At 38.6% G+C, this 21385-nt stretch overlaps 1 protein-coding gene and 1 non-coding gene across 4 annotated transcripts in view; one reads left to right on the forward strand and one right to left on the reverse strand.

Moving 5' to 3' along the window:
• muskelin (muskelin 1) overlaps positions 1-21385 on the forward strand; it is a 190692-nt gene that overhangs the window by 89439 nt on the left and 79868 nt on the right. For all 3 annotated transcript variants that reach the window (XM_089095659.1, XM_089095670.1, XM_089095674.1), the window contains exon 9: positions 20705-20902. In XM_089095659.1, coding sequence (XP_088951785.1) covers positions 20705-20902 — 198 coding nt within the window. The remainder of the gene's footprint in view (positions 1-20704; positions 20903-21385) is intronic.
• TRNAI-UAU (transfer RNA isoleucine (anticodon UAU)) lies at positions 4259-4341 on the reverse strand. Its single transcript has one exon. It is a non-coding gene; the product is annotated as a tRNA-Ile (tRNA).

The raw sequence follows: 21385 nt of genomic DNA on the forward strand, positions 1-21385 counted from the left end.
TCATTCGTAGGTGTGTGTTGACTGAAACCTATGATTTGGGATGGTTAATTTGCTATTTTTGACTTTTCTAAGCTAGATTTCTTAGCCTTTCATAGGTGTGTCCTTTCAGAAAATCATGATTTGGGAAGCACACAAAAACTTACACATGCACACGAAAACTTACATGCACACAAAAACTTAAATGCACACAAAAACTTACACACACACACACACACACAAAACTTACACACACAAACACAAGAAAACTCACACACACACTACAAAACTTACACACACACAAAAACTTACACACACACACACACACACAAAACTAACACACACACACACGAAAACTTACACACACACGCCAACACTAAAACACAAACAAAAATACACACACACACACACACACACAAACTTACACACACACACACAAAAAGCTTACACACACACACACACACACACACACAAACTAAAAAAAACCGACACACCACAAATAACAACATGCAAAAGATTAGACACAAAAAAAGTACACACACACAAAAACTAACACAAACACGCAAAAACTTACATTCACACAAAAACTTACATGCACACAAAAACTTACACACAAACAAAAACTTACACACACACACAAAAACTTACACACACACACAAAAACTTACACACACACACACGAAAACTTACACACACACGCCAAAACTACACACACACACAAAAACTTACACACACACACACACACGAAAACTTACACACACACACCAAACACACACACAAACACAAACTTAAACACACAAAAAAACACACAAACACATACACACTTACATATTCACACTAAAACTGACAGGCACGCAAAAAATTACAGACACACACCAGAAAACATACACAAACACGTCAAAACTAACACACACAAGATCTTACACACCCAAAAACTTACATGCACACACACACAAAAACTTACACCCACACGCAAAAACTTACACACACACACACACAAACACATACACACACAAAAACTTACACACACACACAAAAACTTACACCCACACGCAAAAACTTACACACACAAACAAACTTACAAACACACACACACACACAAAAACTTACGCACACACACAAAAACTTACACACACACACACACGCAAAAAAACACACACACAAACAAACTTACACACAAAAACACACACACACACACACACACACACACACACACACACACAAAAAAACCTACACATGCACACGAAAACTTACATGCACATAAAAACTTACACACACGCGCAAACACACACACACACACGAAAACTTACACACACACACGAAACACAGACACACACACCTACACACACACATACAGACACAAACACAGACACACATACACACAAACAAAGACACACACACACAGACACACAGAGACTCAGACACACACACAAAAACACATACACAGACACACACAAACAAACACACAAACTAACACAGATACAAAAAAAAAGACACAAACACAGACACACAGACACACACACATACACACACATACACACACATACACACACATACACATACACACAGATACACACACACACACACATACACACACACACAAATACACACATACACACACACACAAACACACACACACACACATACACACACACACAGACACACACACACACACACAGACATGAATTTCTATCGTGAAATGCAAGAGTTGGAATATTTCAGTAGTGACTTGCTGTGCTTTACCTTCTCACAGTTACATTCTCTTGATTTTTCGAAGTTCATTTTGAATTTCTGTCATGAAATGCAAGAGTTGGAAAATTGGGGTCTTAGTCCACCAGCCCGAATGGTGGAAATCCACTAGCTCAGTATTGGGGTCTCAGTCCACCAACCTGAATGGTGGAAATTCACTAGCTCAGAATTAGGGTCTTAGTCCACCAGCCTGAATGGTGGAAATTCACTAGCTCAGAATAGGGGTCTTAGTCCACCAGCCTGAATGGTTGAAATTCACATTAGACGAGGTTACGTGCGCACACACACACAGAGAGAGACAACTAACACACAGGGACAACACACACTAAGAGACGACACACACAGAAAGAAACTGAATTACAATATGAATATGATCAGGAATTGTTTAATTTAGACGAGGTTCTGAATTTTCTTAAAGAAGAGAAAAAAGTTAGCTCAATTCTGAACTTTACCAAAGAAACTGAATTACAATATGAATATGATCAGGAATTGTTTACAAGTCAGGTTGGCCGAGTGGTTAAGGCGCTAGACTCAAGATCTGGTCCCCATACGGGGTCGTGGGTTCGAACCCCACACCTGGCAAATTTTTCTTATGTACTTTTTTTCTTTCATCATGTCATCTGATTTCACTAAATAAATTCTTTAAAAGGATTTAAGCAGAACCCAAATTGTTTGGGTCTTTAATAGATTAAATAAAAAAAAAACTAGAAAACTGCAAATGTTCTAATTCTCTTCTGAATTTTCTTAAAGAAGAGAAAAAGTTAGCTCAATTCTGAACTTTACCAATGAAACTGAATTACAATATGAATATGATCAGGAATTGTTTACAAGTCAGGTTGGCCGAGTGGTTAAGGCGCTAGACTTAGGATCTGGTCCCCATATGGGGTCGTGGGTTCCATTCCCACACTTGACAATTTTTTTCTTATTCTAAATCTTTGGAAACAGCCTATATTTCTGACCGTTTAAGTTTTGATGTTAGTGTTGTCAGTCAAAAGCTATGACCTTGAGAAAAGAGCTTGAGAAAATTGCCTGAGTATCGAAAAATGGGGAAACATCCTCCAAAAGTCGACAGGAATGCACCCCTCCAGCGCTTTGTCAAATATGTTGAATAAAATATGCAAAGTCGACATAGCTTTATTTCATTTTTAAGGTTAATTTAGACGAGGTTCTGAATTTTCTTAAAGAAGAGAAAAAAGTTAGCTCAATTCTGAACTTTACCAATGAAACGTAGGTTAGCCTACGTACGCGCGCGTACGTAGGCTAACCTCGCCTAACCTAACTTAACCTAACCTAACTTAATCTAACCTAACCTAATCATACACCTAACTTTTTGCCTGTCTCTCACCTAACCTAAGCTAACCTAAGTGAAGCGTACGTGGGCTAACCTAACCTAACCTAACTTAATCTAGCCTAACCTAACCTAACCATACGCGCCGGAAAAGGTTAGGTTAACCTATCATGAGCACTCATGATAAGTTAACCTAACCTAACTTAAACCTGTAGAAATGTTTCTATTTATTTATTAATATTTATTTATACTTAACCTAACCTATTGTTTTGGAGGTTAGATGAATGAGTTTGAACGATTGTCTTTAATAATAGAACGAGTCCCTCATTTTCTAATTTAAAAATTTGAGGGGTAAATCCATAAGACAAAGGAGCTAAAATTTAATTTAAAATTAGAATAGAACTTTAAATTTTTCATCTCTTTGAGAAAAAAACAGAACTGAAGTAGAACCTTTTTATTTTATTGGAAAAATTAGAAGAGAACTTTGAATGTTTTATGTCTTTGAGAAATTAAGAACTGAAGTGTGAGCTTTTTTTCATTTTCATTCACGTAACCTCGTCTAAATTAACCTTAAAAAATGAAATAAAGCTATGTCGACTTTGCATATTTTATTCAACATATCCGACAAAGCGCTGGAGGGATGCATTCCTGTCGACTTTTGGATGATGTTTCCCCATTTTTCGATAATCATGGCGATTTTCTCAAGCTCTTTTCTCAAGGTCATTTCTTTTGACTGACAACACTAACATCAAAAATTAAACGGTCAGAAATAGAGGCTGTTTCTATAGATTTAGAATATGAAAAAAAATTGTCAAGTGTGGGACTCGAACCCACGACCCCATATGGGGACCAGATCTTAAGTCTAGCGCCTTAACCACTCGGCCAACCTGACTTGTGAACAATTATTGATCATATTCATATTGTAATTCAGTTTCATTGGTAAAGTTCAGAATTGAGCTAACTTTTTTCTCTTCTTTAAGAAAATTCAGAACCTCGTCTAAATTAACCTTAAAAATGAAATAAAGCTATGTCGACTTTGCATATTTTATTCAACATATTTGACAAAGCGCTGGAGGGGTGCATTCCTGTCGACTTTTGGAGGATGTTTCCCCATTTTTCTATAATCAGGCAATTTTCTCAAGCTCTTTTCTCAAGGTCATAGCTTTTGATTGACAACCCTAAACTCGAAACTGAAACGGTCAGAAATAGAGGCTGTTTACAATGATCTAAAAAAAGAAAAAAAATTGTCAGGTGTGGGACTCAAACCCACAACCCCATATGGAGACCAGATCATAAGTCTAGCACCTTAACCACTCGGCCAACCTGACTTGCAAACAATTCCTGATCATATTCATATTGTAATTCAGTTTCATTGGTAAAGTTCAGAATTGAGCTAACTTTTTCTCTTCTTTAAGAAAATTCAGAAGAGAATTTGAACATTTGCACTTTTCTAGTTTTTTTTTATTTAATCTATTAAAGACCCTAACAATTTAGGTTCTGCATAAATCCTTTTACAGAAGTTATTTAGTGAAATCACAAGACATTATTAAATAAAAAAATTACATAAGAAAAATTTTCCTGGTGTGGGGTTCGAACCCACGACCCCGTACGGGGACCAGATCTTGAGTCTAGTGCCTTAACCACTCGGCGAACCTGACTTGTAAACAATTCCTGATCATATTCATATTACAATTCAGTTTCTTTCTGTGTGTGTCGTCTCTTAGTGTTTGTTGTCCCTGTGTGTTAGTCGTCTCTCTCTATGTGTGTGTGCGCACGTAACCTCGTCTAATGTGAATTTCAACCATTCAGGCTGGTGGACTAAGACCCCTATTCTGAGCTAGTGAATTTCCACCATTCAGGCTGGTGGACTAAGACCCTAATTCTGAGCTAGTGAATTTCCAACATTCAGGTTGGTGGACTGAGACCCCAATATTGAGCTAGTGGATTTCCACCATTCAGGCTGGTGGACTAAGACCCCAATTTTCCAACTCTTGCATTTCATGACAGAAATTCAAAATGAACTTCGAAAAATCAAGAGAATGTAACTTTGAGAAGGTAAAGCACAGAAAGTCACTACTGAAATATTACAATTCTTGCATTTCTCGATAGAAATTAATGTGTGTGTGTGTGTGTGTGTGTGTGTGTGTGTGTGTGTGTGTCTGTTTCGCTCTGTGTGTGTGTGTGTTTCTGTGTGAGTGTCTGTGCGTGGGTATTTGTCTGTCTTTGTCTGTGTGTCTGTGTGTGTTTGTCTGTCTGTGTGTGTGTGTGTCTGTCTGTGTGTGTGTGTGTGTCTGTGTGTGTGTGTGTGTGTGTGTGTGTGTATGTGTGTGTGTGTGTGTGTGTGTGTGTGTGTGTGTGTGTGTGTGTGTGTGTGTGTGTATGTGTGTGTGTGTGTGTGTGTGTGTGTGTGTGTGTGTGTGTGTGTGTGTGTGTGTGTGTGTGTGTGTGTGTGTGTGTGTGTGTGTGTGTGTGTGTGTGTGTGTGTGTGTGTGTGTGTGTGTGTGTGTGTGTGTGTGTGTGTGTGTGTGTGTGTGTGTGTGTGTGTGTGTGTGTGTGTGTGTGTGTGTGTGTGTGTGTGTGTGTGTGTGTGTGTGTGTGTGTGTGTGTGTGTGTGTGTGTGTGTGTGTGTGTGTGTGTGTGTGTGTGTGTGTGTGTGTGTGTGTGTGTGTGTGTGTGTGTGTGTGTGTGTGTGTGTGTGTGTGTGTGTGTGTGTGTGTGTGTGTGTGTGTGTGTGTGTGTGTGTGTGTGTGTGTGTGTGTGTGTGTGTGTGTGTGTGTGTGTGTGTGTGTGTGTGTGTGTGTGTGTGTGTGTGTGTGTGTGTGTGTGTGTGTGTGTGTGTGTGTGTGTGTGTGTGTGTGTGTGTGTGTGTGTGTGTGTGTGTGTGTGTGTGTGTGTGTGTGTGTGTGTGTGTGTGTGTGTGTGTGTGTGTGTGTGTGTGTGTGTGTGTGTGTGTGTGTGTGTGTGTGTGTGTGTGTGTGTGTGTGTGTGTGTGTGTGTGTGTGTGTGTGTGTGTGTGTGTGTGTGTGTGTGTGTGTGTGTGTGTGTGTGTGTGTGTGTGTGTGTGTGTGTGTGTGTGTGTGTGTGTGTGTGTGTGTGTGTGTGTGTGTGTGTGTGTGTGTGTGTGTGTGTGTGTGTGTGTGTGTGTGTGTGTGTGTGTGTGTGTGTGTGTGTGTGTTTTTTTCTGTTTTTGTATCTTTGTGTGTTTGTGTGTTTTAGTTTGTGCGTTCGTGTGGTTTTGTGTTTGGGTGTGTTCTTTTTTGTTTTTGTGCGGGCTTTTGTGTGTTTGATTGTTTGTGTGTTTGTGTGTTTGTGTTTGTGTGTGTGTTTGTTTGTGTTTGTGTGTGTTTGTGTGTTTGTGTGTGTGTGTGTTTGTTTTCGTGTGTGTGTGTAAGTTTTTGTGTGCATGTAAGTTTTTATGTGAATGTAAGTTTTAGTGTGCATGTGTAGTTTTTTGTGTGTGTGTGTGTTAGTGTGTGTGTAAGTTTTTGTGTTTGTTTCAGTTTTTGCGTGTGTGTGTGTGTGAGTTTTTGTGTGTGTGAGTTAGTTTTCGTGTGTGTGTGTGTGTGTGAGTTTTTGTGTGTGTGTGTGTGTTTGTTAGTTTTTTTGTGTTTGTTAGTTTTTGCGTGTGGGTGTAAGTTTTTGTGTCTGTGTGTGTGTGTGTAAGTTTTTGTGTGTGTAAGTTTTTTTGTGTGTGTGTGTGTGTAAGTTTTTGCGTGTGGGTGTAAGTTTTTGTGTGTGTGTGTGTGCATGTAAGTTTTTGTGTGTCTAAGCTTTTGTGTGTGTAAGTTTTGACGTGTGTGTGTAAGTTTTCGTGTGTGTGTGTATAAGTTTTTGTGTGAATGTAAGTTTTGGTGTGCATTTGTAAGTTTTTGTGTGTGTGTGTGTGTGTGTGTGTGTGTGTAATTTTTTGTGTTTGTGTGTTATTTTTTGTGTGTGTGTGTAAGTTTTTGTGTGTGTAAGTTTTTTGTGTGTGTGTGTGTAAGTTTGTGTGTGTGTGTGTGTGTGTGTGTGTGAGTTTTGTGTGTGTGTGTGTTATTGTTTGTGTGTGTGTAAGTTTTGGCGTGTGTGTGTGAGTTTTCGTGTGTTTTTGTGTGTAAGTTTTGTGTGTGTGTGTGTGTGTAAGTTTTTGTGTGCATGTAAGTTTTTGTGTGCATGTAAGTTTTCGTGTGCATGTGTAAGTTTTTGTGTGCTTCCCAAATCATAATTTTCTGAAAGGACACACCTATGAAAGGCTAAGAAATCTAGCTTAGAAAAGTCAAAAATAGCAAATTGACCATCCCAAATCATAGGTTTCAGTCAACACACACCTACGAATGACTATGAAATCCTGCTCAGAAAAGTCAAAAAATATCAACCAACACATCCCAAATCATAGGTTTCAGACATCACACACCTACGAAAGACTAAGAAATACTGTTATGAAAAGTCAGAAATAGCAAATTACATATCAAAAATCATAGGTTTCAGACAACACTCACCTATGAACGGCTAAGAAACCTAGCTCAGAAAAGTCTAAAATAGCAAACTAGTCATCCCAAACTATAAGTTTCAGACAACAAACACCTATGAAAGGCTAAGAAATCCAGCTCAGAAAAGTCAAAAGTAGCAATCCACCCATCCCAAATCATAGGTTTCAGACACTACACACCTATGAAAGTCTAAGAAATCCAACTCAGAAAAGCCCGAAATAGCCAAACTACATATCCCAAATCATCGGTTTCAGTCAACACACACCAACGAAAGACTAAGAAACCTAGCTCAGAAAAGTCAAAAATAGCAAACTATTCATCCCAAACTATTGGTTTCAGACAACATTCACCTACGAAATACTAGAAAGCCTTAGCTCAGAAAAGTCGAAAATAGCAAACTACACATCCCAAATCATATGTTTCAGACACTACACATCTATGAAAGAATAAGAAATCCAACTCAGAAAAGCCCGAAATAGTAATTTACATACCCCAAATCATATGTTTCAGACAGCATTCACCTACGAAATACTAAGAAACCTTAGCTCAGAAAAGTCTGAAATAGCAAACTACATATCCCAAATCATAAGTTTCAGTCAACACACACCAACGAAAGGCTAAGAAACCTATCTCATAAAAGCCTGAAATAGCAAACTACTCATCCCAAACTATTGGTTTCAGAAACCATTCACCTATGAAATACTAGGAAACCTTAGCTCAGAATAGCCTGAAGTAGCAAACTACACATCCCAACTCCTCGGTTTCAGACAACCCCTCTCACCGCCCGCGGGAGTCTCGGGGAGAGTCAGTGTGGGTCGCTGGGTTCGTGGAGGGCTGGTCTGTGGGGAGGTGCTGGGGTAACTATTAGGAGACCAATGAGGGATCGGGGGGGGCCTGAGGAGATCGGGGGGGGAGTCCCCGGTCGAAATTTTTACTGTTTAGTTTACTTTTTTTTGCGGCGCATCCCTGCAGCGCATCCACTGCGGCGCTTTCCTGCCCGCGGCGCATCCCTGCGGCACATCCTGCGGCGCATTCCTGGCCCGCGGCACATCCCGGCGGCGCTTCTCTGGTCCGGGGGACCTTTGGGGGCCGGGGGAGGGCCTTTGGGGCACAGGGAGGGCCTTTGGGGCACAGGGAGGGCCTTTGGGGGTCCGGGGGGCAGTTGGGGGCCTGGGGGGCCTTTGGGACCCCGTTGGTCCTTTGGGAGCTCGATGGGCCTTTGGGGGGCCCGGGGATGGCCTTTGGGGGTCTGGGTGGGCCTTTGGGAGCTTGGGGGGCCTTTGAGGACCGGGGGCTTCCTTCGGGGTTGGGTAGGAGGATTGGAACCCTTTGGGGTTGGGTTAGAGGACCTCACAACACTGTTCAAATGAAACTTGTGTATTATAACGACCACAGAGTTTCACCATTAAATTCTCTTCTAAAATTTCTTCAAAAATCTTCTTTTAAAATGTCTCTATCTGTTTTGCCGAAATAGTTCCATAACCTGTCTAAAACGGTTTCGCCCAAATAATCCCTAAACGTAAATTCAGCGTGTTCCTTTGTTATTGACATCTCTGCGCTAATACATTTCAAATTAATAAGAAACCTTTTCGCGCGCTAAAACAATTCATCGCTAAGATGTTTCTTGGAGAATTGCTTCCATGGCCTTTGGTTATTAATATCTTTTGGAGTTCGACCAGTAGAACTGTTCCCGAGGCAAAGACATTAATGATTTGGATCTATTCCTGGAGAAATTTCCAGGCGAAAATTTTTAAAGTCTGACAGATGATGTCATTGATTGATTGATCTGTCAAGAAAGGGGAAATTAATTTGTTGTTTCTAAGGGGAATTATTGATTCACGATAGGTGAATTGAGGTCGACAGCACAGGTGTTCCAAGGTCGATGTTGTTGTAAGTGCACGCTCTCAGCGAATGTCAAGGTCGATGTTGTTGTTGTTGACACACTTTGATTACGCAATCAAGTTCTCGGAAATTCACTTCCCCCTCGAGTCTTAGATCAATAAAATTGTTCCCGTTAGAATTCAATGCGCATGTGCAACCTTCGTTCCGGAGTTATTACACATAGAAACATCAAATAAATCGACCTTTGGAAAAAGAGGTCATTGACTGATTACGCAATCTTTCTCCCTAGGGATTCCATGCCCATATATGGTATGCAAAAAAAGTTGTAGGTGGCAGCAGGGGTGAGGGTCACGAGTCGGACCCCCATCTCTACTCACTTTAGAAATAAAGAAAAAAAAGACACAACTGTGAAAGCAGCAGTGCTGCTCCGGACCACCTTAATAATAATCAGATTTATTACTCGTTGAAAATGGGTACCATAATAATATAACATTAAAAATTGAAAAATATCAAACTCCCACTTTCTCCATTGCTAAATTGATCGAAACTATAAACTGCTATTAATTTTTTTGATGTAATTATTTTGGGATTTGGGTGTGGAGGCGGGGGGGGGCTAGTTGCCCTCCGATCTCTTTTGACTCTTAAAAAGCAAACGAGAAGATTCAATTCCAATCAAATGAGCCCTTTCCGCGGTTTGTACGAGCATCTCTTCCATAAGAACCATATATGCCCCCAGATCATTACTTACAAAGCCTGCCACCGGGCCCTGGGGTGGTTGCGTCGACACAGGAGTTTTTCTTATCTGACCTTTGAACTATTTCTAACGAAATGGCTATCTCAAAATTTTCATCGGATGGGTTTGGGGAAAAAAAAGTGTGTGGGGGGCTAGTTGCCCTCGGATATCTTTTGACTCTTAAAAAGTGAACTAGAGCTTTTAATTTCCAATCAAGTGAGCCCTCTCAGAGATTTATACGAGCATCCCTTTCAAATGAACCATATACGCCCTCAGGACAACACTTACAACGCTTTCCCGCAGGGCCGTGGGGGGTTGTGTCGACACCGGAGCTTCTGTTGTCTAATTTTTGAACTATTTTAAGAAAAATTGCTATCGCAAAATTTGTTTGGATTGGTTTGGGGAAAAAAGGGCGTGGGGGGATAGGGGCTAGTTACCCTCCGATCTCTTGACTCTTAAAAACTGAACTAGAACTTTCAATCAAATGAGCCCTCTTTGTAGTTTATACGAGTATCCCTTTCATAAGAACCATACATGCCCTCAGGACATAACCAAGAACGCCTACCACCGAGTTCTGGGGTTTTATTGACACTGGAGTTTTTGTTATTTGACCTATGAACTATTTTTAACAAACTGTCAATCTCAAAATTTTCATCGGATGGGCTTAGAAAACAAGGGGGGCTAGTTGCCCTCGGATTTCTTTTGACTCTTAAAAAGTGAACTTGAAATTTTAATTCTCAATCAAATGAGCCCTCTCTGAAGTTTATACGAGCATCCCTTCATAAGAACCATATATGCCCCCAGGGCACAACTTACAACGCCTTCCCCCGGGCCCGGGGGGGTGGTGTCGACACCTCAATTTTTGTTATCGGATGTATTTGGGAAAGGGGGGGCTTGCTGCCCTCCAATCACTTTTGCCTCTCAAAAACTGAACTAAAAATTTCAATTTCCAGTCAAATGAGCCCTCTCTGAAGTTTTTGCGAGCGTCTCTTCCATAAAAACCATATATTCCCTCAGGGCATAACTTTACAACGCCTGCCCTTGTACCCTGGGGGGTTGTGATGACCCCGGATTTTTCATTAAATGATCTTTGAACTTTTTTTTTTTTTTTTTTTTTTAATGGCTATCTCGAAGTTCTTATCGAATGGGTTTGATGGAAAAGGGCGTGGAGGGGGGGGGGTTAGCTGCCCTCTGATCTTTTTTGACTCTGAAAAAGTGAACTAGAACTTTAGTTTACGATCAAACGAGCCCTCTCTGAAGTTGATACGAGCATCCCCTCTATAAGAACCATATTTGCCCACAGGGCATAACTTACAACGCCTTCCCCCAGGCCCTGGGGGGGTGTGTCTAGACCCAGGCGCCGCGCCGATGAGGGAAGACCAGTGGTGGCGGGGCCAAAAACAGCGCGCCGCGCCGCCGGTAAGATGTCGGTGGCGCGCCGCCGGTAAGATGTCGGCGGCGTGCCGCCGGCGCGATCAATGTTGACCGCACCTATTAATGTTTTCAACAGTCTTTCTCAAATCACAGCTTAAATTTACAACCGATTCGAGCATATTCATGAGTTCAAAAATTCACAAGTTGCTGGCTGGAAACTGGTCTTCTTCGTTATTCATCAAGAGAAGTAGAAATCTGGTAGAAACGAAATGGCTGTGACGTTTCAAAACCCTTGCATAATACGAGTAGTTGAAGTATCTATTAGCTATGTATTCTTAACGAAAATAATCATCAAAATTAGCAGTTTTTTCATCGACCATTACTGCATACAAAACTTCAAATACCGTATCGCAAAATTCGTCAGTTATCTGGGTAAAAACTTTGAATATAACTTTGAACTTAGAAGCTTAATTTTTTCATAATGCCCTTTGCCTATATCTGTTTTCTCACCTTTAAAATAGTTGAAATGGGCGACTTTGATATTGATTGTTTTTTTTTGCTCGTTTGTATTCCTAAAAAGCCTTCTTGTATTAAAAACTGGTTTTTAATAACAACTTAAAACAAAATTCATTTTAATTTTTTTTTGTTGGTTCTTTATAGAATGTATGTCATGTAGGCTAAGGCTGAACTGCTGCTTTTTTATTGCTTTTGGCTGCTCTTTTTATATTATTCATTTTTTCTTTTGGGGATTCATTCCAAATTATAAACTGATGAATACCTAATATCAGTCAAATTATAAACTGCATCTAAAAGGAGTAAATTTATCGAATTGAAAAATACATGATGAACACTTCACATGAGAACACTTCAATTACAATGAAACAAAAACACTTAATGGTTAATTCGGTATGAAGAAAAAGGAAATGCCAGCTATTTTCTTAGGTAAAAAATGAAAATCTCATCCGTTTTAAATGTAATTAAATGAAATAATATACAGACTGAAGTAGCTCCAGGAAGATGTTGAGATTTTCATCCTAGTTCGTCACTTTTAATCCAAGCAAAATTTTAGGACACTTAGTATCAGTTATTAAGTTTAAGCTTTGATTTCCAAATGCTCACAAAAATTACCAAATTTAAGTCACAACAATAAGTTACCTGTGATCAAAATACTCAAAGACTCCTCTTTGATCCCCACCCAGGCTCAAAGCTTCTGCTATAGTCATTTGCATGGAAATCTCCAAAGATTTTCTTTTTAAAATAGCTTTGAAGCGTAGTTAGGGGTATTTAGCCTTTTTTGCTTTTCTTCAAAGCTTTGAAAAAAGTGTTATAATATCCCAAATGTTACATTTGTTATATTTGTGCATATATTTGTTAATCATTTATGGGGTGATCGAATTTTTTAAACCACTGTAGATACGTAAGAACGTTGTAACATCTATTACCCTGAGGTCATAAGACTGTCAAAGACTCCTACTTGAACCTCCCAAATTGAAAGCCTTTATTATGACTTGGCCTTTTAATGTAACTTGGGCACTGGACCAGGCACCCTTGCTTTGAAAAAAAAAAGTCGAGGTATTGTCATTTAAATATGATAGCTCACTACCCCCCCCCCTTCCTGTGGATACCACCTTGATAGGATGCTCTGCTTTAAATTCAAAAAAATAACTTTTTGGGATCCCTGCTTTCAACAAAAACGATTTCGAGATATTATCATTTAAATGTAATACCTCCCTACCCCCCCCCCTCTGGATACCACCTTGATAGGATACCGTCTCAGCTTTCATTAGAAAATAATTTACTTAATGATTAACTAGGTCACTATATGGTTCAACCAAACACGCAAAATAACGTTAAACAGATTAGTGTTCCTTGAAAAAAATTGAGGGTATGAGTAAAGGGGTACAAAGACAACAACAAAACTGTCGAAATTCTTCAGATATACCTCAAATTGTTGAAAAACTGAGTAATAGATTCGCCGTGGAATTCAATAAGATCCAAAGAATCTAATTAAAAGGGAGTACACACAAAAGCCAAATTAGGCCAGTAGCCTATGAGAAATCGCAAAATAACCAAGACAATGAACAAGTCCCAATTGGGGCACCTGGGTCTATCAAAATATTTCAATGGTTTCCCAGGAATTTGATATCATTTTCTTCTGTCTCCACTGTAAATGAAAAAAATAACTATCTTTTTGGCATCCCTGCTTTCAATAATAAAAAAAGAGTTCTTAACATTTAAAAATGATAGCCCCCTACCCCGCCCATAGGCAATAATTTACAATTTATTTATGAATCATATTTTTGGGGTAACTTCCGGTTCAATCTTTAATTCCCCAACCTTGTACATAGCTTAGTCTATAGCTAAATTTTTGTCTCAATAGAAGGTTTTTTTTTGGGGGGGGGGTAAAAATTTTTCAGAAAGAAGATTGTATTTTCTATCAGGGTTCAACAATTGAGTATTAAATATTAAGAAAATCTTATCTAAAAACTTCAAAAAAAAAAAATCTGCAAATTTACAATTCAGCTGTAGAAACAATCTGTCGGATGTCAATTTCAAAATCCAACTGAAGGCTGAAGCTGTATAGTAGTGAATATGTTCTATAATTCCATTCAACTTGAGAATATGATTCTTGACTACAAATGATGTAACAAATAGCGATTGGGAAACTGCATTCGAAATGATTTAAACTCATTTCATAAAGATGATAATTTTTTTTTGTCAACATATGAAGAACTGTGTATATTGCATTATTTGCAATTGCATATTGCATCTGTCTGGTTTTTATGTAAAGTAACAAAAGAGACAAAAATTAATGAACAAGAGAGCAGTGAAGAATTATGGTATGCAAAAGTAATATTTGGCAGGGAAAGTCACTGGTGATAAATCGCTAGGGGTGGCACCGTGATTGCGTCATTTTCGGGGATTCGGTGAAGCAAATTTTTTTTCGGGATGACGCATAGATTTTCGGGGAATTACCCGAAAATTCGGGTATAGTGAAAGCCCTGCTTGATTTGTAATCAGGAAAAATCGAAATACTAAACCAAACGAGAAGGAAAAGCTCCGACTTTGCGGTTGACACAATAAAGAATTGCCGCAAAATAAATTTAAAGTCGACCAAACGCCGCCACCTCTGCCGGTGGCGGCGCGCCTGCGTCGCGCCGGCGGCGTTACTATACTTCGGCGGCGTTCGGTCGATCCGTCGGCGCGGCGCCGGGGTCTAGTTGTATCGACACTGGATTCTTTGTTAAATGATCTTTGAACTAGTTTTAACAAAATGGCTATCTCAAAACTTTTATCAGATGCATTTTGGGAAAAAAGGGCATGGGGGGGGCTGGTTACCGTCCGATCTCTTTTGACTCTTAAAAAGTGAACTAGAACATTCAATTTCCAATCAAATGAGCCTCCTCTGAAGTTTATACGAAGATTTTTTTTTCCATAAGAACCATATATGCCCCCAGGGCATAACTTACAACGCCTGCCCCCGGACCCTATTTTTAACAAAATGGCTATCTCAAAATTTTTATCGGTTGCATTTGGGGAAAAAAGGGCTTGGGAGGGGGGCCCTTTGGCCTCCGATCACTTTTGACTCTTAAAAAGGGCACTAAAACTCTCGATTTCCAATCGAATGAGCCCCCTCCGAAGTTTATGGGACGACCCCTTCCATATGAAGTGCCTCTGAAAAAAAATAGTAGAACATTGGAGCCGCATGGCCTTTACTATAGGCAACGCTATAGCGTTGCCTCTTATGTATTTAGGATTTGGGGTAAAAGCGAGAGGGGGTGACTACGCTCATAACTTATTTTTGTTTTATATTTTTATAAATATGGGTAAAAACTGAAGAAGAATGTTAGGTTTTTCCTCTTTAATATATGAAAGCAAGGCTATGGTTCCAAGTATGAATGGTTTATATGAAATTACGAAGTTACCTAATGTCATGTATCAGCATTCTTTAACGGTAGTTGAAAATAAGTTTTTAGGTGAAACAAAACGTTGGTTTCATTTATTTGCCTTCGGTTAAATGATTCAGCTATCGACCCCCTCAAATTTTTTGAAGAGTAGGTCATAAGAAGAATTTTTTCTTAAGATAAAATAAAATATTGACATCTTCTTTAAAAATGGTCTCAGAATACACTGTTTCTGCTTAAAACGTACTTTACTCTCTAGTTCCTGACACCCATTCAGTGTTGTTACTTTCAAAATGCAGTATGTATTCAAACTAATGCTGTATTACTTCAGTCTCCCCAATGCCTACGTTTTAGCAGAAAGGTAGGCGTATTGTACCTGTTTTAAACTGGAATCATGCAAGGACTCACAAAATGCAGGATTATAGAGCCAAAGCAGGCCAGTGGGCCATGAAACAAACCTACCCCTCCCACCACCAACTTCTAGGACAAACGTAGGGAATTTAAACCCTTGTTTAGACCCCAACTTACCCAATAAGTTTCATTTTGGTTTCTAAGCCAGAAACCCGCTTACCCCTCTGCTGAAAGGTTGGTGGTGGAGGGGGGACGTTTGTGGGACAACGCGTCCACTCCTCCTCCAATCGTTGAGATTGAATATCTTTTATGATCTGGGCTTAAAGACCGGGTTATATGCACACTTTGTAATTAAAGTTAGTGATGGGAGAAGGGGGGAGGGGGAAAGAAAGATTAAATTCCCTAACACATCAAATTTATGTATGCTTTTCCTCTCAATATCTATGTTTTTCAATCAGTCGCCTTTTTACAGTTCATGTGTAGAGGTGGCTCTTATTTTCTTTTTGAGTTTTTTTTTTCATTTTGTTTCTTGGACATTAGTCTATATTTTTGTTTCTTTCGTAGTAGGATGACTGAGCTGAGGTCTAATCCCAAATATTTGCAATCTTTCCTTGTTTTCACTGGCTGTGAATTTTCCTTGCTTTAATCGTGGTCCCGCGTTTTCTCTTATTCTCATGTATAACAAGTGTGGCTTCAGAAGTTAGATGATAACAGTGTTGGAAATGAAACCATTGATAGCATCAGGGCTGGAGGTATAGGACCCACACTTGCAACCTTTATTGAAGGGCAGAGGCTACCGTTGGTAAAATTGAATGGAAATTGAACTAAAGGGAAAATACCCTGCCTTACCTCCGATATATTTTAAAAGTAAAATTTCCTTAAAGCGGAGAATACTAATATCAGAGATATCTTCGAACCCTGTCCAACTGTCATGCAAACTGATGCTATATACTTCCTAAACAACCGAGGAAAAATATCTATATAATAATTTAAAACAGAATCTTATTTTATTCTCGAACTTTTGGTGCAAAACAGTACGGGAAATAGCAACTAACGTCTCAGCCCAAGTTTAGGTGATTTGTTTGCCGATTGGGGCTATCAGGTATATAGTGTTCGGCTGCACAGACAAGGGTCACTGTTAAAATTCGTCAACCAAGTAAACAACTCCTTTACTGCGGGCAGTTGATTAAGAAAACACCCAAGATTGATGTTCCTGTGTTATTGCAAGATACAAAATGACATGGGTAGCTCCTTTGAGCCTACTCGCAGTCTCAAATCAGTCGCTGCGATTTGGGCTTCTGTAACATTTGTTTAAAGACTCATTCCAAACACTTCTGCAGTTCTTCTGAATGACTCTGTCTCGAGAGCTCTGAAATGTCAACCGAAATAGCCTACTTCTTATTTTAGGCCATATTTGAGTCTTACTTTTTGCTTAAGATGAAGTTGCTGTGGCTGTAACACTAGCAATACAACATGCCAGCTACAAGACTGCCCGGCACATGCTCATACACGGCAGTTTCTATCGTTGTGTTTTACTCATCTGTTGACTCTTTTTCAGGAAACAATGCTCCTCCGGGCGGATTCCATTGTTCTTGAAAACTTTAGCAGCGATTTTGGCAGTTGTGTCAAACTATCAGAGAGATTGAAGTCGAATATTTTACAATGCACTCCCTCTAGTGAACTGTGTTTAATGTGACACAGGTCTATTTGTAATGGTTTTCAGCATATAGAAGTTGATGACAATCGACTGCAGAATGACCTTTTAGGTGTGATAAAGGGAATTCGCTCCCTTTCAATTTTTATTTGCCAGTGTGAAAGCCCCGGGAAAATATTCATTTTTTTCAGTGTTTTGATCTATTTTTGAAAATATTCTAAACTGTTTGCAGTGCTTCATTCGAAATTTGTGATGTATTGTTTTTCTGGTGGCTTGCATTTGAATCTACTGGGAAATATTGCTTTTCGCGATGAACCTTTTTCTTTCTACTGCGATAATAATCTTCAAATTGCTGATTGCTTGTTTCTGCCCAGTGATCATCTTACGTTCTTCTTGTGAGATAAGATAAGATAAAATTTTATTTTCCAAAGGCTATCACAAGCTCTAATACAGCCGAATTCGCTTCATATGTCGAAAAGAAACAGAAAAAGTAAAACAAAGAAACAAATAATACAGCAAGAAAAGAAACACCAATCAAGCATAAAAATGGTCAATAAAAATTTAACGCAAAAAAAAATCCAAGTCCAAGAACTAAAATGAACTTTGTGCGAGTAATGGCCAAAATAGAAGAAGAAAGGGTGGGGGATAAAACAAAATCACAGGAAAGAAGAAAAACATTGCCGAATTCGGATTCAAAGTCAAATACCTAAAAGTAAAAAAAAACACTTAAAATCAAGTCAAATTAACTGTCAAAAAGAAATATTTACAATTAAAAAAAGGATTGCAATTAAAGGTCAAAGGATTTAAAATTAAAGGTCAAAAATGAAATATAGCATAAATAAATATCGAAAAAGGGCAAAATAAAAGTGACCAAAGATAAAGAAAAAAAATGACGCATGATTATTGTGAGCAAACACCAACGACTAAAATAAGGGACAGAGGGATTAATTTTGGTGGAGGACATAATTCAGGAGTTATTTAGGCACTCCAGTAGCCTATAGAGGGGATGATACTTTTCCGGAACCTCTCAGTAACGGAAAGGATCGGTGAATACGCTAGACTTGTCAAGGAAGCTAAGTGGGGGAATTGGGCTCTAATGGGGTAGTACAAATCGGGAAAGATGTCTTTAGTATGAGAGTTAGGTATTGCGGATTTAACAAAACGCAAACAAATTTGTTCTCTCCTTTCTTTTAACTCCTTTATAGTGAGGGGGTTAGAGAAAATATTTTTGTATTTTACAACTTGAGATCTATTAGAAAGAAACGATATAACAATATTTACTAACAGAGGATCAAGTTCAAAGTTAACCAGTAATGAACGAATAAGGGTGGTGTGGTCAACCAGGTCAAAAGCTTTTTGGAAATCAACTAAGACAAGGTTCAGCCAAACATTTGGTTTATCAAGGTTACTTACGATGGTATGTATTAAGTGCACAAGGTAATGGGCGGTGGAAGTTTTCCTTTAGTTACCAAACTGCCGGGTGTCAATACGTGGACAAATTTTAACTCTAAGCCAGTCACAGAGCCAGTCCAGCCTTCATAAAATTCGGAAAAAACGGAAGTGAGTGTAATGGGGCGAATGTTGGCGAAAGTCAGACTGGTGCTTTTTTTGGGACAGGTGTTATAAAACCTTATTTCCAGCAACTTGGGAATTTACCGAAGTTTATGATGTGGTTGAAAACATTTGATAAAGGCTCAGCAATTTTGTCTGAAAAGACTTTAATTAAGTCAACTGGGATGTTCAAGGGACAAGTTTCCCTCTTGCAATTGCCCTTAAGGTTGAATGCGTGACTGTCACTATAGCTGTGTTTACTTGTGTTACTCCTCCTGAACTTCTTTGGACTTATGCATCACCCCTATTGCTGCTTTAGCATAATACGAACTTGTGTGACTGTCTTGGGAATATTTTTTTTATGAAAGATATTACCAGTTGTTCAGGTAGTGTGTTTACATGCTGATCTCGTATAATAGAAGTTCTTGAGTTATGTAATGCTACTTTTATTATAATGATTTTGGCTGCCTTAGTGACTGTTCCTTCTTCTTAGTCTTGTTGTCGTCGTCTTATTATTCCCTAGTCTCTTAGTTATTCCTTCTACTTAGTCTCGTAGTTTGTTGTACCGGGTTGGTATATTTGTGTAAAATTATTACATACTACTGCTGATTATTTGGCTCTCCAGCATATCTATCAGGGATGAGCAATGGTGATTTTCGGCATTCCACTAGTCGAAATTAAAAATTTCTATTTTTTTGTTTTACGTTGGGTGCAGTTCAAAGACAATGATAGTTGCTAATCAAATAGTTGTAAACTTCTCCAGTAAAAGCCCTGATGCTTTTCGGTCGGACATTTCTGCTTTGATTTCTAATTACTGTTCTCTTCTATAGTATATGAGGGAGGGCAATTCGTCTTCCTTGAAAATTTTTCTATTCGTGTGTGAGCTGTGCTGCTAGTTTTAACATGTTGAACAACTTCGTACAGACTGAGTGCATAATTTGCCCATCGGTTAGATTGTGTGGTAACGATCTGTTTTTTTTTTTGTTTTTTTTTGTGATTAAATTCTGTTGTATACTATTTTTCAATGAGTCTTGACATGATGAAGCTCATTTGCCTTGCTTTGAAGTCAGTTCTGATAGTTTGTTGGTCAAGTCGTTTCTCAAGTTATGTAAGAAATCACTATTTAATTATCTAGATGGTTAATTTTAGCAGAAAAGATAGTTTTTATGGCACAAACTAAATATTTCATTTGTTTTCGAAGTCCTCTTTTTCAGGAACTTGGGCTTATGTTCCCTTTTGCTCCCATTCCCAACAGTTATCTATCTAGTGCCCTAATACCCTTGTAAAGTAAAAGCGAGGTGTTGCGTAAAAACATACTTTAGTATGTTCTTTTAGTATGCAACATCACTCTATAGCAAATCAACTATATTGTATATGAAAGGATATGTTCCTGCAAAAACAAATTTGGTACTTGTCAATTAGCTGGAACCCACGCAAGAAGTAAATTTTTGTTATTGCTAATGAAATAAAACAATATATAATGAAAATATAATAGTTTAGAAACAAATTTGGGCTATATATTTGCACATTAGGGAGGTGGGGGTAAAGCATAGCATATATTAAATACGTAACCTAGCGTATGTTCCTTTTCCCCCCCTAAACTTCAAAAAAACAAAAGTTTAAATATTCTAAACGCATTGACAAACCACGGTTTGCAATCAAATTCTCTATTGAAAGAAACCCGTTTGACTAGTTTCTTAAGCAACTTCCGTATACAATATATCGCGTCGATTCCAGCTAATTGACAAGTACCATAAATTTAAGTTTTACTTTGCTCTTTTTCCTTTTTTTTTCTTTTGTTTTGTTTTCCAGGCTTATAGAAAATTATTCATTTTTGCCGGACAGAGACATAAAGAATACATGAATGATTTTTTCACATACCAGGTGGACACAGGTGAGATTGACGTAATAGCTGACGGAACAAGACAAGATACGAATCAAGTTCCGGCTGCGGGTTTCACCCAACGGTCAACAATTGATCCTTATCGAGATGAAATTCATGTCCTATCTGTGAGTATTATTATCATTGATGATTATGTATTTTTTTAAAGTGAATAATGTAAACCCCTTTCTCTCTCTACCTTTTACTGTTTTTCTCTCCGTCTCTCAATCTCCATCATTCTTCCTCTTATCTCTCTTCTTCTCTCCGAACATGTTTGTAAATGTGAATTGTTTTCAGTGTATATTTCTAAATGTAATACCTTTAATAGCTCGTGATTTCGTGCAAAGTCAAATTAAAAAATCAACATGCATGGTTTAAATAATTCGAGTACAATTGTATGTTTCTGTAATGTTGAAACCGTATTTTTATTAGGTTTATGCGCGGACATGCTCGAGTGTTACTTAAAAACGGAAAAATTTAAGGGCCGAAAAAATTACGGTCAGTAAATTTAACAGAAACGGCTCAGATCCTACCCAAACTTGGTGGCACTAAGGCATCCAGGTTATGAAAAAGGTGTATTTGGTGTACCTTAGGAACAGCTAAGGATATCT

The sequence above is a fragment of the Artemia sp. Qi Xiang Cuo genome, chromosome 1, assembly GCF_049724085.1.
Source record: "Artemia sp. Qi Xiang Cuo chromosome 1, ASM4972408v1, whole genome shotgun sequence".
In the NCBI taxonomy this organism is placed as follows: domain Eukaryota; kingdom Metazoa; phylum Arthropoda; class Branchiopoda; order Anostraca; family Artemiidae; genus Artemia; species Artemia sp. Qi Xiang Cuo.